Genomic DNA, 17,265 nt, shown 5'->3' with positions numbered 1-17,265 from the left:
CCTGCTGTGTGCCAGGGGCTTAGTATTCTCAGAAGGCACTGTGGCATGATTTTTGAACATATTTTATTCATGAGGCCCTGTGTGAAGTGCTTGAAATATATTAGCTAGTTTAATCTCCAAAACAAGTCTACAGAGTTGAGACTCTTATTACCCCACATTACAGATAGAGAATTTGCCTCTGAGAGGCTGATAAACTGCCTAAGGTCCCACTGCCAGTAGGTGGTAGAGCCGCGATTCACAACTCCACTAACCCCAGAACTTTATAGCTCTCAGAAGAGGGTAAAGAGAAAAAGCTCTGGGTCTGTATGTCAGCTCACTTAACCAGACCCTCCAAGGTGGGTTCTCCTAGCCCCATTTTACAGATGATTGACTGAGGCTTGCCAAGCCTAGGAAAGGCGCAGGTCACCCCGGTAGGAGTGCTGGAGCCAAGGTTTGGACCCAGATCCACCTGACCTGGAAGTCTATGTATTGTCTCCTACTTCTGAAGAATAGGGTCCTCTCCTCCTTGACCTTAGAAGCTCTCTGTCTCATGGTCATACCCTGACACCTTGTTTAGAAAGCCCTTAGGACTAGGTCCCTGCTCAGCTTCCTCCTGACCCTATCTCTGTCTTCAGTATGGTCCTCAGCTCTCCAATCCCCTGGATTCCAGCACATTTGACTCCTTTCTGCATGAGGTTTAATTTCCCCATGTTGGAAACACATGTCTTCAGTCATTCCCTGCAGCTAAAACCTTAATCATCCTCAACACTTCTATCTTCCCACAACATATCACCTACTGCCCAGTCCTGTGGGCTCTGTGGCCCCACCATGTCAGGATTCCGGCTGTTTCTCATGTTCGGCACTACTGCCTGGCCCCAGGCTGGAGAAAACTGTAAAACTCTCAGCATCCTGTCACTTTCTCAACTCCAGTGATGTCCCATCGTATGCAGAGTAAAACTCACCATCCTGGCCACAGCCAACAAGGCCTTGAGCCATTTTCAACATGCACACCCCAACTCACAGTTCTCTCTTCTGCTGTGCCTACCCATAATGGTCCCTTCAGTTTTATGGGTCACACTAAGTATGTGCCCATCACAGAAGCTCTGACCTTCTATTTCCTCTGCAGGGGTCCCTTTCCCCCAGAACTCATAGGTCCTCAGCTTTACCTCACTCCTATCCCTCCCAATAGCACTGCTTGGAGGCCCCTTCCTGACCTTTCTATCTAAAACCCCTCTCATCTCACCATCTTCCCTCTCCAAGGCCCGACCTGCTTTATTTCCGCTCTTAGCTCTTACCCTTACCTGACAGGTACTTGCTTAATGTCATCTCCCCCAGGGAACGAAGAGGTGATCTCATTCACTGCTGCATCCTGAAGACTGTCGTGAACCAAATTCTAGCCAGGCTCCTCTGAGCCCTCTTACTAGACCTCAGCCTTGACTTTAAAAGACTTGAATAAGCACTAATATTGTTTTAAACTGTTCAAGGCCACACCCCTGGAATGACCCTAGCCCCTCTTAAAACGCCTGCCTAGAAAACTCAAGGCTGCCAAGAGAATTCATTATTTGTTCCAGCAAACACTTGAAGATGGGGCACCTGCCTCTAGCCTCTGCGGGAGGTGGCAATAGCACCAGTTAGCAAACCCAGATGGGTCTCACATCACATGGACTAGCTCCCTTTCCTGTTTTGCTGTTGTTGTTGTTCATTTTTCACTTTCCTGACTCTACTGAACCCCTGCTTACCCCTTCCCTGTCCCCTCATTCTCCTTTTAAAATGCCCAGTCACTTCTCTACAAATTGAAGTTGAGTCCAGTTCATGCTGAACTCTTTTCCCCACTGTAATAATATATTCTGATTAAAATCTGTCCCGACCACTTTAACTAGTATTGGCTTTATTTACCTTCGATAATTTACCTTAGTGCCTAAGTACATGCCTAGCCTGTAATAGGCACTTAAATATTTGTTAAATGTAAGAATGAATGAATGCATAAACATGGTGTACACAGACCTGGACTTATTAAGGGATGAGAAATCTTGGACAACTTATTCACCCAATGTCTTTAGTTAATTTACCTATGAATTGAAGGCTACTTCTACCCACCAAACAGGTGCTGTGATGATTAGAGGTAAGGAATGTAGAGCTTCTAGCCTGGTACCACAAACACAGCACCCAATAATTAATAAGCATCACTGACACTGTCACTGTGAGTGTATTTCCTTGAATAAAAAGACAAAGTCTACTCACGCCTCTATTTGTTTTAATATCAGTAACCTCTGTGTATTGTTTTGTAAAAAAAAGTATGTTCTCTAAACTTCTTTTTTTACTTTTTAAAATAATTTACATGAACTCAACCCTAATGTTCTCCAAAATTCTTAACATGAAGTCCCAAAACTGAGTTGCTCTGATGATTTAGCAAACTTTGAGCAGAAAAATGATTTATTTAATGGAGTAACCTTTAAAGACTCCTTCTCTAAACACTTATGACTCAAATAACCAAAGCCCTTGAATATTACACAGCTGAAAAACTCTACTATATATGGTGGGATGCCTTTCCAGGTGGCATGCAATATTCTTCTTCCAGGAAGGATCCATAATGCCTCCTCTCAGGTTTGTCTAGAAGCACATCTAATGCTGTGGTGCGCAGAGCACACTGAGGTTTTAGCCTTCCTGCCCCATGTTCCCAAGCTCTTTCTCTATGGATGGTGGAGGTACTACATGGTGGTCACAGTTCTGTGATCAAGTCAGACAGCCTGGCCCTACCTTCTCCTGGTTGTATGACTCTGGAACAATTCTTTTAGCTCTCTGGTCTTCATTTTCCTCATCTACACAATAGCAATAATGACAAAGTCCCTATGTGGATTGCATTAGCTAATTTATACCAAATGATGCCCATATTAAGTGCTCAGTAAATGTTTGAGATCTTTATGTAGAAAGAATGGTCAATGATGAGATGGGTATGGATTCTGCCTCTGCTGCTGTGTAATTAACCTTGGCCAAACTACTTCCCATTTCTGGGTATCAGTTTGCACACTGATAAAATAGTGAGGGGTGAACTCAAACCCTCAGGTTCATGTGAGCCCTCAGGTTCTCTGACACAGTAACCCTGAGTTCAGTCCTAGCCCTCACTGTGGGAAAGGTCAGGCACGTACCTGGATCTGGCAGAAGCCACGGGCGGTCAGCTCATCCAACATGAAGACCTGGAAAGCCTGCAGCAAACCCGCATAGTCGGCACTGCACATCTTGCCCGGCGGGAGCTGGAGCTGAAAGTGCCCTTGGGTCTGGATGGTCTGCCACAGCTGGGGCCCTGCAGGCAAGCACCAGGTCAGCAGACAGAGGCGACAGGACTGTGGAGTTCTTTTCTTTGTTTGGGTTTTCCTCTGCAAAAACTGACCCTTCCTCATTTAGCTTGAAACACAAGCACTGACATTTTGCATTGTCATCCCGAGTCTAAGAACTTTCCAGCATAATGGCTTGTCTCTGAACTTACTGAGCACCCTCACAGCGAGCTCAGTACTACCTCATCCTGCAAACCAGGGTGCTTGATATTTTGGGGTCTTGGACATCCTCCTTGGAAAATCTTCCATGCCATCTTGCACATAGACATGGCCATGCTATCTGGTTTTTCAGGTTAAGAATAGACACCACAGATCATGGGAATGAATGCCATTCTCTAAGGTTGTTCAGTACACAACCTGAACAATCATGCACAGCAGCCTGCATTCAACTTCAGGAGCTCAAGCTTTGTGCCTCTTTTCCCCAAAGTCCTTTGCTGTAAGATCAGTTTTGACCATCTTGGTCTTGATTTCAGCATAGCCAAAGTGGCAGGCCACTTACTTACCCAAATCACATTTTGAATTTTCTGGATGGGGACCCTCTATATCCCAGAGTGCTTTGCAACAAATGCTCTCCTTGACACTCTGGCATCCACCCAGAGCCGTGTGACAGTCCCAGGATCTTGGTCTCTCTCCCAGATGCCCTTCCCATTGCACTGGGTGGACCAAGTGCCAGGTCCCAGAGTGGGTTCAGTGTGTGATGAGGCTAAAGAAGTTCTGCTCAGGGCACTGGGAAAGAGAGCCGAAACTTACACAGGGCACGTGTCCCAGCAATCAGGACTGATGCCGGACCTGGCGCAGAGTCCAGGGCTCCCTGCTAAGCCTGGCATTAGCCCTGGAAGTCCAGGTGGTCATGAGGAGATGCTGCTGGGGCAGGGTCACTCAGAGGTTCAGAGCAGCTCTGAGCATGGCACAGCCACCTATACAGCTGTCAGAGCACCGACCTGCCCAGTATTTTTCCTGCCAAGTATCCCAAGAAGGTTGGAAGGATGGCAATTCTCTCAAGGAGCAGATGGTTCCAGAGAAGGCACATAGAAAGCCGAACTCCAGGGGTCTGTGAAGTCCATCTGCTTCTTCTAGAAGACAATGCTCCCTGGGACTGTCTCTCACCTCTTGGTGCCGTCTGGCTTACCATGAACACACTACATTTGGGTGGGGAAATGGAATAGCCATGCCTCCACATCTTGGTCCCAGCCCTAGCCCTGAGAGGGAGCGGGGTGCAGGACAGATGCCCTGAGGCCACTCACGTTGGCAGGCCCGGGGCTGAGGTGGCTGTGACTCCCAGCGTCCGCTCTCCAGGCTACATATCAGTGGCCCCAGTGGAAACACACTCCGGGAGCCCTGGCGGCACAGCAACTGGCACTGCTGGATGACAGCCCCTGTGGGGCCCGAGATGGTCTCACACAGGATTGTTCCACCAACCACCTCTGACACGTTGAACGGCAACGGACATCGCGGGCCTAGGAGGAGGAAAGCGGAGCTGTGGTGGGCACCTGCCCAGCCTCGGGAGGGCTGAACCACCTAGTTGTGGGTGTCTCCTTCTCACTCACACTGGGCCCTCCTGCTCTCCCCTTCCCTGGACCTGTCAAACTCTCAGGCCCGGGCCTGGGCCTGCTCCCCTCCTCTCTGCGCTGCCCACTACTTGGATGAGCCCATCCGCTCTCAGTTTTAACAGACACCTAAGCACGAATGCCTCTTGTAGCTTCATGTCCAGCTCAGGCACTCTTGAGCTTTTTCTCTTCTCTAAAGCCAATTAATTCACCTGGTCTCTTCACCTCAAAGCCCACCATCCAGGCCTGAACTTAGTATCTGCTACCAAACCTGCCGCTGCTTCAGTGCCCCAGCCACAGGGAGCAGCACTGCCAGCCACCCAGCCGTCCCACGCCAGCAACCTGGTGGCCTTCCTGCAGGGTGCATCTCCTCTGTCTTGGTCACGGCTCATACCTGCTCCACGTCTCTTTGTTCGCATCGCCACCTCCGTCGTTAGACATCCTTCATCTTCCGCCTGAACTGCCAGCAAATGCTCTTTGCCGGGTGTCTGAGTTTAGCCCTCACCTCCTGCCTTTCTGCTCCCATGTCCCACCCAGTCCCCACTGCTGGCAGAGAAATCGTGCCAGAGCCGAATATCAGCTCTCAACTCCCTCGTGTGCAGGCTGAACCTGGCTTCCTCTCTTCACTCGCATCTCCTCAGTTCCCTGATGCTTCCAGGAATATCTAATACTCCCTGAACACATCTCCAAGCCTTCCCTCTGCCTGCGCCTGTCTGGAAGATTTCTTTTTGACCCTCAAATATCAACTCAACAAGTTCCGTTTTCTAACACTTTCATGGTTCTCCCAGGCAGGTTTAGTTTTTTTTTGAATTCCCAGGCCACCAGGTGTAGACCTTCCTTTTGGTGATTGTTAGAACCTCTAATCAGTGGCACTTGGTCTCCCCACTGGGTTAAGTCCACAGGGAAAGAGAGTGCACCTGTCCTCTGTTCACTCAGACCACGGCACACAGCTGCCCCAGACACAGCTCAATGAATATGAGCTAAGTAAATGGGAAAATGAGTAAATCAAAGAGCAAACAGACTTAGTGTGACAATTTCACACCAATTAGAGATTTAGTTCATTATCAGACTCAGGCATAGTCTTTTGACCAGTATATGCTTGAAAATCTGCAATCTATAAGGAATATGAGGGTGTTCAGGGGCTTCAAAGAAGAAGAATGATCTATTTTGATTTCCAGAACCCAATCTGGGCTTTCTTTGTGATAAGAATGGTCCCTGGTCAAGATTTTGCACTGCGATTTGCAGTGGGCTTCTTGAGTCGTCTCTCACCAAGTCCCGAGTGTAAGTGGGACAGCAAGAGTCCAGCTATGACTCTGAGTCAGCCTAAAGGTTGTGAGTCCTGGCCCTATTATTCACTAGTTCAGGGTCCTAGCACAAGTAATTAACTTCTCTGTGACAGTTTCCTCACCCATAAAGTGATGAAGATGGCCATAACACCTACCTCCTAGTGGGAATATTTATTGAAATTATTAATTAATAATTTATGAATATTTATTTCAATATTTGCTTATTAAACTACTAGGGGATGTGGAGTATGTGCCAGCTACACCATTAAGAGCTTGACTAATAACATTTCATACAACGTTCCCCAACCCTATGGGATAGGTCCCATTATCCCTATACAGATGCCAATACTGGGGCACACAGAGGGTGAATGCCTCCTCTGTGATCAGACAGCCAGTAAACAGAAAAACTAGGATTCCAACTCCATTATCTTTGCCCTGGAATCTACATCCTCTACCAGTGTGCTAGACGCACGTGTGTATATGGGGTGTCAATGAGCGTGTAAGCATCCTTCCCATCTCAGTGAATACAGGTTTCCCCTCTTATCCCATAGGAATGATCTGCACCTGTGTTTTTTCTGTTCTTTTTTTTTTTAACCTTCCCTTGCATTTTGGAAGTGGGCCAGTGAGTGATCTGATTTGGCTAAGAAGAGGTTTTCCTCCTGGGGCCACAAACATCACCCAGGACATTGGGGCTTCTCTTGCCAGGGTTCCTACCCTCCCCCGCAGACCTGTTTTCCCACAGCCTTATTCCCTGTGTCATTGAAATGAGTGACTCCCCGGCTATGGTACAACCCAGTTGGCCCCCACAGCCAGGGAGGAGTGGCTAAGGAGAGAAGGAAGAAGTACAGAAATGAGAATTACCTGAATACCCCCCGTGGGTGCAGCCCCAGAGAGGATGCTTTACATCTTTAACGTCAAGCAATCCTTCCAAAATTATACCACTGGGAGTCCTTACTGCTATTTTAGAGATGAGGAAAATGGAGTCTGAAAGGAGCTAAGTGGCTCGCCTGGGGACATGTGTTAGTGATTGGACTAAAAGCCAGACCTGCTCGCTTCCACCTGCCATCTTCCAAGAGCTTGTGAGCACTGCCTGTCTTCTGCACACCGGGGCTGCCCAGGGGTCTCTCAGGCACTGACTCCATCTTCACGGCAACTTTGTGGGGCAGGACTGCTACCAGCCACATCTCACAGGTGAGGCCCTGGAAGTCTAGAGAGCTTGACTTCCCATCCAGAGCCCGACAGCAGGAAATGCTGTGCTCTGAGCTACCAGGCTAATGCCCAGCGGAGGAGGCAGCATTTTCCATGAATATGACATTGGATGCAGACAGAGGCAACTTGGTGTCTTTTCTAGTCCTGTCCCTAAGTAATACCAGCAAAAATAGTAATAATATGCATTTATTAGTGTATTAGTAATTCCAGTGCTCAACAGTTTACAGAGATTTTATTCTCCTTTCTTATTTTACAGATTGAGACACTGGGGTCCACAGAGGTGAGGGGGGACCAGTCCAAGGTCACCTGGTAAGTGAGTGGTGGAGCTGCCATTCAAGTCTGTCTGTCAGCCCCCTGACTCTCTATCATGCTCTGCAGCGAGTCAGCAAGAAGAGGCTTTGGGTGTCTCATGTTAACGCCATCTTCGCAGTGTATTGAGCATGGCCAGCCTCCGACCTCAGCTCCAAGACCCCAGGACTATTCCACTCTCCTGTGTTTAAATGAATGGTGTTTCTTGGTTCCTGATCATATGACCAGGAGCCTGGTCACTTTAAGACTCTCAGGGAACCTGGGCAATGTCCCAAATTACCACCTATATTAAATCTCTCAGCTTTTCCCAAACTCCCTTGCCCTGCTGTTGAATCGAAGAGGCCAGTGCTTACTGTTCCCACCACCGTCCATTCCGTCTGCACCTGCATGAGGCAAGAGTGGCTTGCCAGGCCTCGCAAGAATCAGGGATCTTCCTAGACTTCCAGCCCAATCCCACCAGCCAGTGGGGTTAGAACAGCAGGTGAGCACCTACCCAACCATCAAACCCACAATGAAGTCCTTACAAATGTTAGCTCCCCAGCCTTGAAAACAATTCAGCCAATGAAGAACTATTCCCCTATAAGGAGAGGAGGCCAAAGCTCTTCCTCTGGACATATTTATCTTATTTCTTTCTTCATTCAACAAGGTCACTAAATGACCTTCTGGAACCTTCTGCCTGTTTTCTTCTAAAGCCCTTACATCTGTACAGCACAGGGTTTCATCAGCAGGACTCCAAGTTAAATCTTGGCTGTTCCATTTGCTAACTGTGTGACTTTGGACATGCTCATGAACCTCTCTGAGCCTCAGTTTTTCCATCTGAAAAATGGGGAGCTAGGAGAGCTCCATCTATTCCCCTGCATTGTTGGAAGGCAAAAATGGGATAAGGGATGTGAAAAGTAGCTTTGAACAGGTAATCTCTGTACACATGAGCCATATCATGGATTTCTACGTGGTGAGTCTTCCTAAGCACTAAAGGAATTGTGCCCCAGACCTGTTCCTGGAGGAAGCCACACCAGTGTGTGTCCTGGGTCTCAGTGCAGACCACTCCTAGATGATCTGTACTGAGACCCAGGTCTGTGTCTGATTGTGTCTGACTTAAGGTGGACCCTTCACTTCTCTCCCTATTTTGGAAGCACAGGGCAGGCAGTTGCACGCATACATAACCATGGAGCACCTGCTGTGTATCCCTATCCCACATGGTGACAGCTGCTGAGGGTTGCAAAGATACAGATGACGCAGGGCCGGTGTGGAGGGGAGCAAAACAGGACTTGAAGGAAATGATGTGTGGTGAGAGCCTTGGGCACAGTACAGGGTCAGGGCACGAGGGAATATGGACAAAACTGGAAAGCAGCCCCTGCAGAGAGAGCAGGACTCTTCCCTCCCACCCCTGCTTCTGAGGCTACTCCCATCTCTTTACAAATATCAACCAGAAGTATCACTTGATCTAATTAAATTTCCCTGCAATTCCAAAATGTTGCTTAGAGATTAGAAAATAAAAATAATGAAAGAATAAGAACATCAAAAGAAAGGTAATTGCAGCAGACTCAGAATCATGTAGCACAGTATTCTGCAACTTTGCCAGACCCGCCACCCCAATTTGTAATAAGTGTTTTGTAACATCTCCATGTCCTGCCCTGAAAAGAAATTCACAGCTAGTCTAACCCACCTATTTACACAAATTTAAAAATGACTGTAATGTCCTGTGACTTGAGATTGTTAGAGAAATAAAAGGTTAAAAAATTATAATATATTTTAATATTTAACAATATAGTACAATATTCTATATATTCATGTGATATATATTTCAATACTTGACATTCACTCAATTTTTTAAAATAGAAATAAAAATAAACAAGTCAACATCTCCACAGATTCCTCAAGTGCCCCAGTAAGGATGGAACCATCACACTGAGATCCTGCAAACACGGTCCTTCTCCCCATCTGAGGACACAGAGAATCAGACACCAAAGCCCTGAGCAGGATAGCCCCCAAGCTTCTTGAGGTGCCAATTCCAGAGGTTCCCTGCCCAGGCTCTTTCTGACTTCAGTTCCCAGCAGGAGCATCTTCAGGAAGCAGACGTAAGTTTTCATGTGATGGAACACAACCACAGCTAGGTTCCTCCCGCGCTTCCTGTCTCCCCTCCCACCCCCGCCTTCCCAGCTTCTCTAGAACTTCACCCCGTCTGGATCAAAGAACAGACATGCAGGCCCTGTGGTTCCCCCAGGGGTTTATGACTTACTCTCACAGGTGGGCTGGCTCCCGGCCACGCGCGTCCCGGGCACCTCCTCTCCACTGTCCATGACACACCAGCAGCTGCCCTGGGCCTGGTTGCATTGCACTGGGAAAAAGCCCCCGTCCTCTGGCCCACAGGCCGGGACATAGCCTGGGCCGATTCTCCTGGAGAGGACTCCATTCTTGAGCACATTGCAGAGGCTTGGGCCTGACACAGAGACAAGCCAGATGAACGGGGCACCCAGCTCCCACTCCCGGCTTGGATGCCCACCACCCACGGCCACCCTCAGCCCACCTGCCTGCAGGGCATTCCAGGGGCATGGGGCTGCCTCCCCACCAGGAGGTTAAATGACAAGGCAAAAACCAGGCCTGGCTCAGCTCTGTACTCTCTCCCCACCACTGCCTGCCCTCAAGCAGCTTAGAGTCTTAAAGGAGATTCAACAAGTACGTGAACAGGTACAATTCTGTGAAATAAAGGCAACAATAGTGCAGTGTAGGAGCCTACGGAAGAAGACAGAGGTGAGAAGAGGCTTCCTGGAGGGACAGATGTATGGTCTAAGCAAGAATTTGTCAGGTGGGGGTGGGGAGGGGATAGGTGGACATATTGCAGGTGGCACCGCCAGAACGCATGAAGGCCCAGGTGGAAGAAAGTGTCTTCCTTTTTCAAAAGTCTGACCAGAATTTATCACAACTTCACCCTGAAGCATGACTGATGGAGAAGAAAGAGAAGCCAAAGAAGACACATGGGAGCCAGAGGCGCAGGGCCCTCAAGCCATGCCAGGGAGCTCGAGCACAGCCCCAAGGATGATGGGAGCATTACTGTGTTCAGGCAGAAGAGGGACATCTGCACATTAAAGATGGATTCACTGTGGAAACCAGATTGAAGAGCTGCACATCCAGCCAGCTCTCCAAAGGCCCAGGGCCCCCTTTGACGGTGACCAGTGCTGGTTTGCATTTCTCAGACACAAGGCACAGCCTGCTCTCTACCACGTTTGCTTCTCCCAAGAACCTGCAGAGGTGGGAGAATATTGCCCTATTTCACAGATGAGAAAACTGAGGCATAGTGAGGTCAGCAGCTGCACCCCCACAGCTATGGGAGAGGCAGAGCTGGTACATGAAGGCAGCTTTTCGGACTCCAGGCTCAGTGCCCCACAGGAGAGGTGAAAAGCGGTGTCGGGAGGGGCTGCCACTCACACTGGGCACTGCTGTTCAAGGCAGGCAGCAACTCTTCTCCTGATGCACAGTCCACACACCAGGTGCCAGCCTCCGATGCCTGCAGCCTGGCATACTCTCCTGTCTGAGACAAAGCCGAGGTCACATCAGTCACTGCTGCAGGCAAGAGGCTCTAGTGGCCAACCTGCTGCTGGCAGATGTCAAAAGTGTCCCTTCCAAAGCAACTGATGATGGCTTCTCCAGATGGAAAGACATGGGGGTCGGGAGAGGTGCTCTCCTGTTCCCAGCCCTTTACATGCATCATTTAATTGACAGCTACAACACCCTCATGAGGCAAGGACCACCATTCTCCCACTTTCAGGTGGGGAAAACTGAGGCTCTCTCAGAAAGGGAAAGTGGTGTGGCAATGCCTCACAGCTGGTGAGAGGCAAATCAGGCCCGGCCCAAACCCATCTAGACCCAAAGCCCCGTCGTACTCCTGGACCAGCCTCACTAATTCTAGAAATGAATTTGACAAGCACTGCAGTCCTCCACAGGGACTGGGCTTGCAAACCGCACCTCAGAGCACCTCTCACCTCTGCTCTAGAGTCACTTGTCCTACCATCGGATACGGTGGCTTCTGCCTCTCCTTCTCCCTGCGCATCAGTGCCCAGGATGCTGAAGCAAAATTGCATTTCTGCAGCAGGTGCTTTCCGGCCAAGATAAAAAACTAAATGGCATTGACTAATTTCTCTATGAAGCTATCCATACGTGGGTCCCTGTTTACAGTACCTAACAATAACAATAAGGAAGCTTATGCTTAGCACGGTATAGTTTCATGAGCTTCAATGCTGCTGTTTCATCTGCTTCTCACCAAGTGCCTGGACTGAGCAGAGTGAGTGATGGTGTTCCTACCATCCTATTTCAGAAAAAGAACACTGAGGCCCAGAGACTTCCCTCACTTGACAAGTAAGTGGGTAAGTTCCAGGCATAAATTCTTTCTCTAGGAGCTCTACATCAGGACTTCACTGAATGATGAATTGTTACAGTCACCCTGGGAATCGGGGAGGGCCAGAGGCTGCTGTCCTCCATGTATGCTGGGAACCCGAGGCGCAGCAAGCATAGGGCCTTGGCTAAGACACCTTTAGGAAATCATGATAGCGTGTTTTGTTTATTTTTCAAAGAGTTCTTATGAAAGATATTTCCTTGGAGTCTCAAAACAATTCTAGCATTAGTTAGGACAAAATATGGCCTGATCTTATGATTAAACAAAACAAACTGGGAGACAGAAAAAGTCAGCAAATGGCCCAAGGTCATAGAACCAGGTTCTAGCAGGCCTGGACAAACACCCAAGCTGAGAACTCCGTGAGCTTTTAACTAAGCCAAATGTATTGACAAAAAGAAAAATCATCTTCAACCGGGGGACAGGGGCAAGTCCCGGCTCCAGTCCTGTGCTTCCAGAGCCTTACCTCTAGGCAGGCTGGGATGAACAGGTCTTTTGGAGATGGGTTTCCTTGGGATCTAGCCTGTTTCCAACTGGAAAGCAGCCCACTGCTTCGAGATTTCTCACAGGTGGTTGGGCCTGTGGGAGAGAGAGGTGTTCTTAAAGGACTGGTCGTGGGAGCCAAGGGGGAAGAGGGGAGCCCAGGCTGACCCCAGGTTTCAGGGTCATGGGCCTAGGCAAAGGGAGGTGCTCTTCACAGAGAGGTGGAACCTCAGAGGAAAAAGATTCATGTGGGACATGTCAGCTTTGAGATGTCAAGTGGACTGTGGATTTCACAGGGCTGAGCCTCAGGAGAGGGCTTGGGACTGCAGGTTCCAATGTGAGGCAGTTGCTGAAACTACAGGAGTGGCTGAAACTGCCCAGCAGGCGTACAGGGAGGAGAACCAGGGCTTCCTCATCAGTCTCCACCTGCAAAGCTGGGAGCATCAGCTAGGAAGGGCCAATGTCAGCACAAGCTTGCAGGCCTGGGGGCTTGGGAAAATGTGTCTGGCTTCACCTGGAGCGGGCTGAAGGGCTAAGGAGTCTCCAGTGGTTGAGCAGCCTCAGCTGACTAGATGAGTGATGCCCACCAAGGCGGGTCAGGAGGGGAGCTCTGCAGGTTTCACTTACACTGTGGGATCTGCAGAGAGCGGGCAGTCAGCGAGGCAGGGACGAACTCTCCTTTCTCATCTACACACCAGCAGTGCCCTGGAAAACAGCCAAGGGGAGGACATTCAGGAATCGCACTGGGGACTTGCCCCTGAGTGTCCCATAAACAACTTTCCTTCTGTGCCCTCATAGCAGTGCAAGCCTGGTTGCCTGCTGTCCCCAGTCTACACCCCCAGTTGGACATTGTCCACGATCACTCTGATGCCCCCAGCAACCACCCACTTGTCTTTCAGGCTGCTAGAAATTCCTGCTCCTGTTACACAAGCAAGATAACTGGAGGTCAGAGAAGCTAAGGAATTTGTCACCAGCTGCTAAAGAGAAGCCTAAGAGTCCAGCTCACTTGCCTCCCAGTGTGGGGTTCTGTCCTCTAAAATAAAAAAAGGGGCTGTCACTTGGCCACCTTACCAGTCCCGGCGTAGCACTGCACGGGCTCCCACCTTCCGAACGCATCACACTGTGGCACGTAGGGGCCTGACCGCAGGCGGGCGGATGCTCCAGCAGAGTCGTCCAGAGAAAAGCGGCGACTCTGATAGAAGTTTAAGGCTGGAGTCAGGGAAGGAGAAAAGTAGAATATGACCACCTGCCCTGTGTGGGCTCTGATGTTGAGAACAACCACATACGTCCTGGTTCCAACATAAGGAGGCCTTCTTATTTACTGATTTGACAAACATTTCAACCCGCAGTATTACAGAGGCTTCTTGCACAGTGGGAAGGCACTCAACATATTGTCCTTTAAGCATAACACTTAGGCTGAAGCTTGAAAGAATATGACAGTAGACCGCTACTAGAACTTCCAGATAGAAATAATTAGGTTAGTGAAGTGTCTTGGCACATGAGGTAATAGAGATAACAGACAGGCTCTATACTCATGTTGTGTGCGAGGCACTACCCAAATACATACCTTAATTAATTTAATTCTCACAGCAACCTAGAAGAAATGTCATGTTTTCCTATTTTTTTTTTTTTTTTTTTTTGAGATGGAGTTTCACTCTTGTTACCCAGGCTGGAGTGCAATGGCACGATCTTGGCTCACCGCAACCTCCGCCTCCTGGGTTCAAGCAATTCTCCTGCCTCAGCCTCCTAAGTAGCTGGGACCACAGGTGCGTGCCACCATGCCCAGCTAATTTTTGTATTTTTAGTAGAGACAGGGTTTCACCATGTTGACCAGGATGGTCTCGATCTCTTGACCTTGTGATCCACCCGCCTCGGCCTCCCAAAGTGCTAGGATTATAGGCATGAGCCACCATGCCTGGCCCATGTTATCCTATTTAATGGATGAGAAAACTGAGACACAGGCGGATTAAACAACTTAACCAAGGGCCCACAGCCAGAAAGGGGAGGGGTTGGCCTTGGAACACAAGAGGGCAATCGATGTCAGCTGCCCTCGTAGGTTACCCTGCCAACCTCCTACAGTTTAGTTCTTTACCCGCTTTGAAAATTTGTTATCCACAAAATTGTATCAGATCTTCACAGCAGCTCTATGAAGTCAGAACTTTTACACCAGGTGAGGACACAGAGGCTCAATGAGGGAGGTTATATGATGAACCACTGGCCACCCCACTAATAAAACTGTACCCTATCCTCAGCTCTGGCAGTCCCTGTCCGACTGGGCTCTGTGCATGGCTTTCCGCACCAGCAACATAGTACCTAGTGTACTCATTTATTGTGTTAGATTTGTCTCTTCTGTCCTAACACTTAAGCTCTTTGGTGCAGAGATTTGTGTTTATTTTGCACATAGTGGAGTGACTGGCTCATAGAAGGCACTCAAGAAATAACCGATTGGGAAAAAAGTGAATGAATGCATGATGGGGAAAGGAAGAAGCAAGGGTGGGCAGCGGGTGGGACACACATCAGCCTGGTCCGGGTCTTACCAGGCCCAGTCTGATTTGCCCCAACCACCGCCCTCCTCCCAGGTGGCGGTGAACTGTCGCCTGAGCTCTTTCTCCACTCCTGCTGGCATCTGCGGCAGGTTGGGGTTCCTCACCGGGATCCTGGAGGGAGAACGGCTGCATCTGGGGCGGTATTGTGGGCAGTCACCTGCAGCCCATTGAGACAGTTCTCCCCACTCCCCAGCTTTCAGAAACAGGCTTCCTACTCCAAACAGGAGAGCCTGCAGCTGTAGGATGCCACCGACTCACAGTCAGAGCCCATCTGGGGACAGCAGGACCCACCTTTGAAGCAGCCCCTACAGTGGACAGAGTTCTGGAGTCTGCTAGGCCTCCTGCTGCATCCTGGCGCTGCACCTTCTAACTGAGATCATGAGCAAGTTGCCCAACCTCTCTGGGCCTGTTTCCTCATCTGTGAAATGGGTCTAACACTCACCTAATAGGGCAAGTGTGATATTTACATCAAAGGAGCTGATAGGCGTCAAGCACCAAGCTGCGTCCATTTATCCCCGTGGCCTCCAGCACCCTCATTAGGCCCTCAGACGTGGCTGCCATGTTCCAGTGGCCAAAGCACTTTGTTCCGGGCCCCCAGTCGCCAGACTCTCAGGGAAAAGACCAGGCCTGGCCCCGTATGGTCCCTTCCTCTTTTCTCTACAGGCTCAGACATGCAAAGCTGAGCATGTGGCTACTTGGAGAGGAACTTCTCAGCTCAACTTCTGAAGAAAACGCCATCATGCCGTTCAATGACTAACACTGACAGCACGAGTGACGTTCCCTCCCCTTTCTCGACATTTTCCTCCCTGACCAAAGTGGTCACAACTGAAGGAGCATCAATCCCACTTCTCTCTTTGATTACCTCAAATCCTGTCTTTGTACAAACATGTAAAACAACAGGGTTCTTCTCAAAAGCAGAAGTCCCCAAGTCTCTGAGGAACAGAGAAAAGCAGTGCCTGGGCATAGGGTGAGGGGAGGGGACGGAAGAGAGAAAGAAGGAAGGAAGGAACAAGGATGGTTAACCACCATCCGCTGAGCTCCTCGTAGGTGTCAGCACTGAGCCACCCACCAGGGATATAGGAAGAATAAGACACAGTGCCTTGTCCTCCAAAAGAGATGTCTGGTGGGAGAGAGAAGCAGGAAACGATGATGGCACTCGGGAGACTGTCACGTGATATTAGGAGAACAAAGATCACTGAGACCCAATCCCACGCTGGCGGTAGACACCCTGGAATGCCTGGAGTGGATGGGAAGGCAGGGAGATACCCTCCTGCTGGAAGGCTTCTCTTTGACTCGGAGCAGATGTTGTCAGGGGAGGATTGCTTTGCTCTTTGGTGACTCATGCCTGGAAGGCTAGACAGGGAATCAGCTGAGACCATTTGAAAGGGATGGGAATCCTGAGGAAGATTCAAAGGCAGATGAACCATTTGTCCTTGTCAAGTTGAAGCGGGGTCAGTGAGAAAACTTGGAAGGGACTTGCCCTCCTGCTGGAGCAGCTGTGAGGTCATGGAGGAAGAACAAGGGCTCTAGGATGAGGCAGAGCTAGGCACCGACCTCAGCCACACCTGGAGTCAGCCCGGCGGGGAACAGGAGAGCTGAGACGATGAGCTGGAGGACCAGGTCTCTGGGCTTTCTGTCCAGGCCCACTGGTCATCAGCTGGGTGAACTCGGGCAAGTTTCCCCATTTACAAAGAGTTGTGGATAGTGACTCCACCATCATTCTTCTGGAGATGTTAGATTAAATGTGAAGATCTGACAATCTACTTAGCACAGTAAGTGCCTGCTCAAAGTTTAGAATATTGTTTAGCTGGCCAGGCGCTGTGGCTCATACCTGTAATCGCAGCACTTTGGGAGGCCAAGGCGGGCAGATCCCTTGAAGTCAGGAGTTCGAGACCAGCCTGGCCAACATAGTGAAATCCCCCATCTCTACTAAAAATGCAAAAATTAGCTGGGTGTGGTGGTGCACACCTGTAGTCCCAGCTACTCGGGTGGTTGAGGTGGGAAGATTCCTGAGTCCAGGAGTTTGAGACTGTGCTGGGCTATGATTGTGTCACTGCTCTCAGCCTGGGCAACACAGCAAGATTCCATCTCAAAAAAAAAAAAAAAAAAAAGAATATTGTTTGGCTGTCATTATAGGCCACAGGACTGCAGGCTCCCTGAGCTTATGCCTCTGTCACGTGCAGGTAG

The 17,265-nt window shown here is 49.5% G+C and overlaps 1 protein-coding gene across 1 annotated transcript in view; it reads right to left on the bottom strand.

Moving 5' to 3' along the window:
* The window catches only part of TG (thyroglobulin), a 275,160-nt gene that overhangs the window by 231,253 nt on the left and 26,642 nt on the right, over positions 1-17,265 (bottom strand). The window contains exons 12-18 of the mRNA XM_064384611.1: positions 13,604-13,741; positions 13,160-13,237; positions 12,516-12,628; positions 11,089-11,191; positions 9,902-10,102; positions 4,556-4,768; positions 3,126-3,280 (exon numbers count right to left, since the gene is read on the bottom strand). Of these exons, the coding sequence (XP_064240681.1) occupies positions 3,126-3,280; positions 4,556-4,768; positions 9,902-10,102; positions 11,089-11,191; positions 12,516-12,628; positions 13,160-13,237; positions 13,604-13,741 (1,001 nt within the window). The remainder of the gene's footprint in view (positions 1-3,125; positions 3,281-4,555; positions 4,769-9,901; positions 10,103-11,088; positions 11,192-12,515; positions 12,629-13,159; positions 13,238-13,603; positions 13,742-17,265) is intronic.

This window comes from Aotus nancymaae, unplaced genomic scaffold (assembly GCF_030222135.1).
Source record: "Aotus nancymaae isolate 86718 unplaced genomic scaffold, 86718_ANA_hifiasm-v0.15.2.pri h1tg000036l, whole genome shotgun sequence".
Classification (NCBI taxonomy): Eukaryota; Metazoa; Chordata; class Mammalia; order Primates; family Aotidae; genus Aotus; species Aotus nancymaae.
This window is presented reverse-complemented; position numbering and strand designations above follow the sequence as displayed.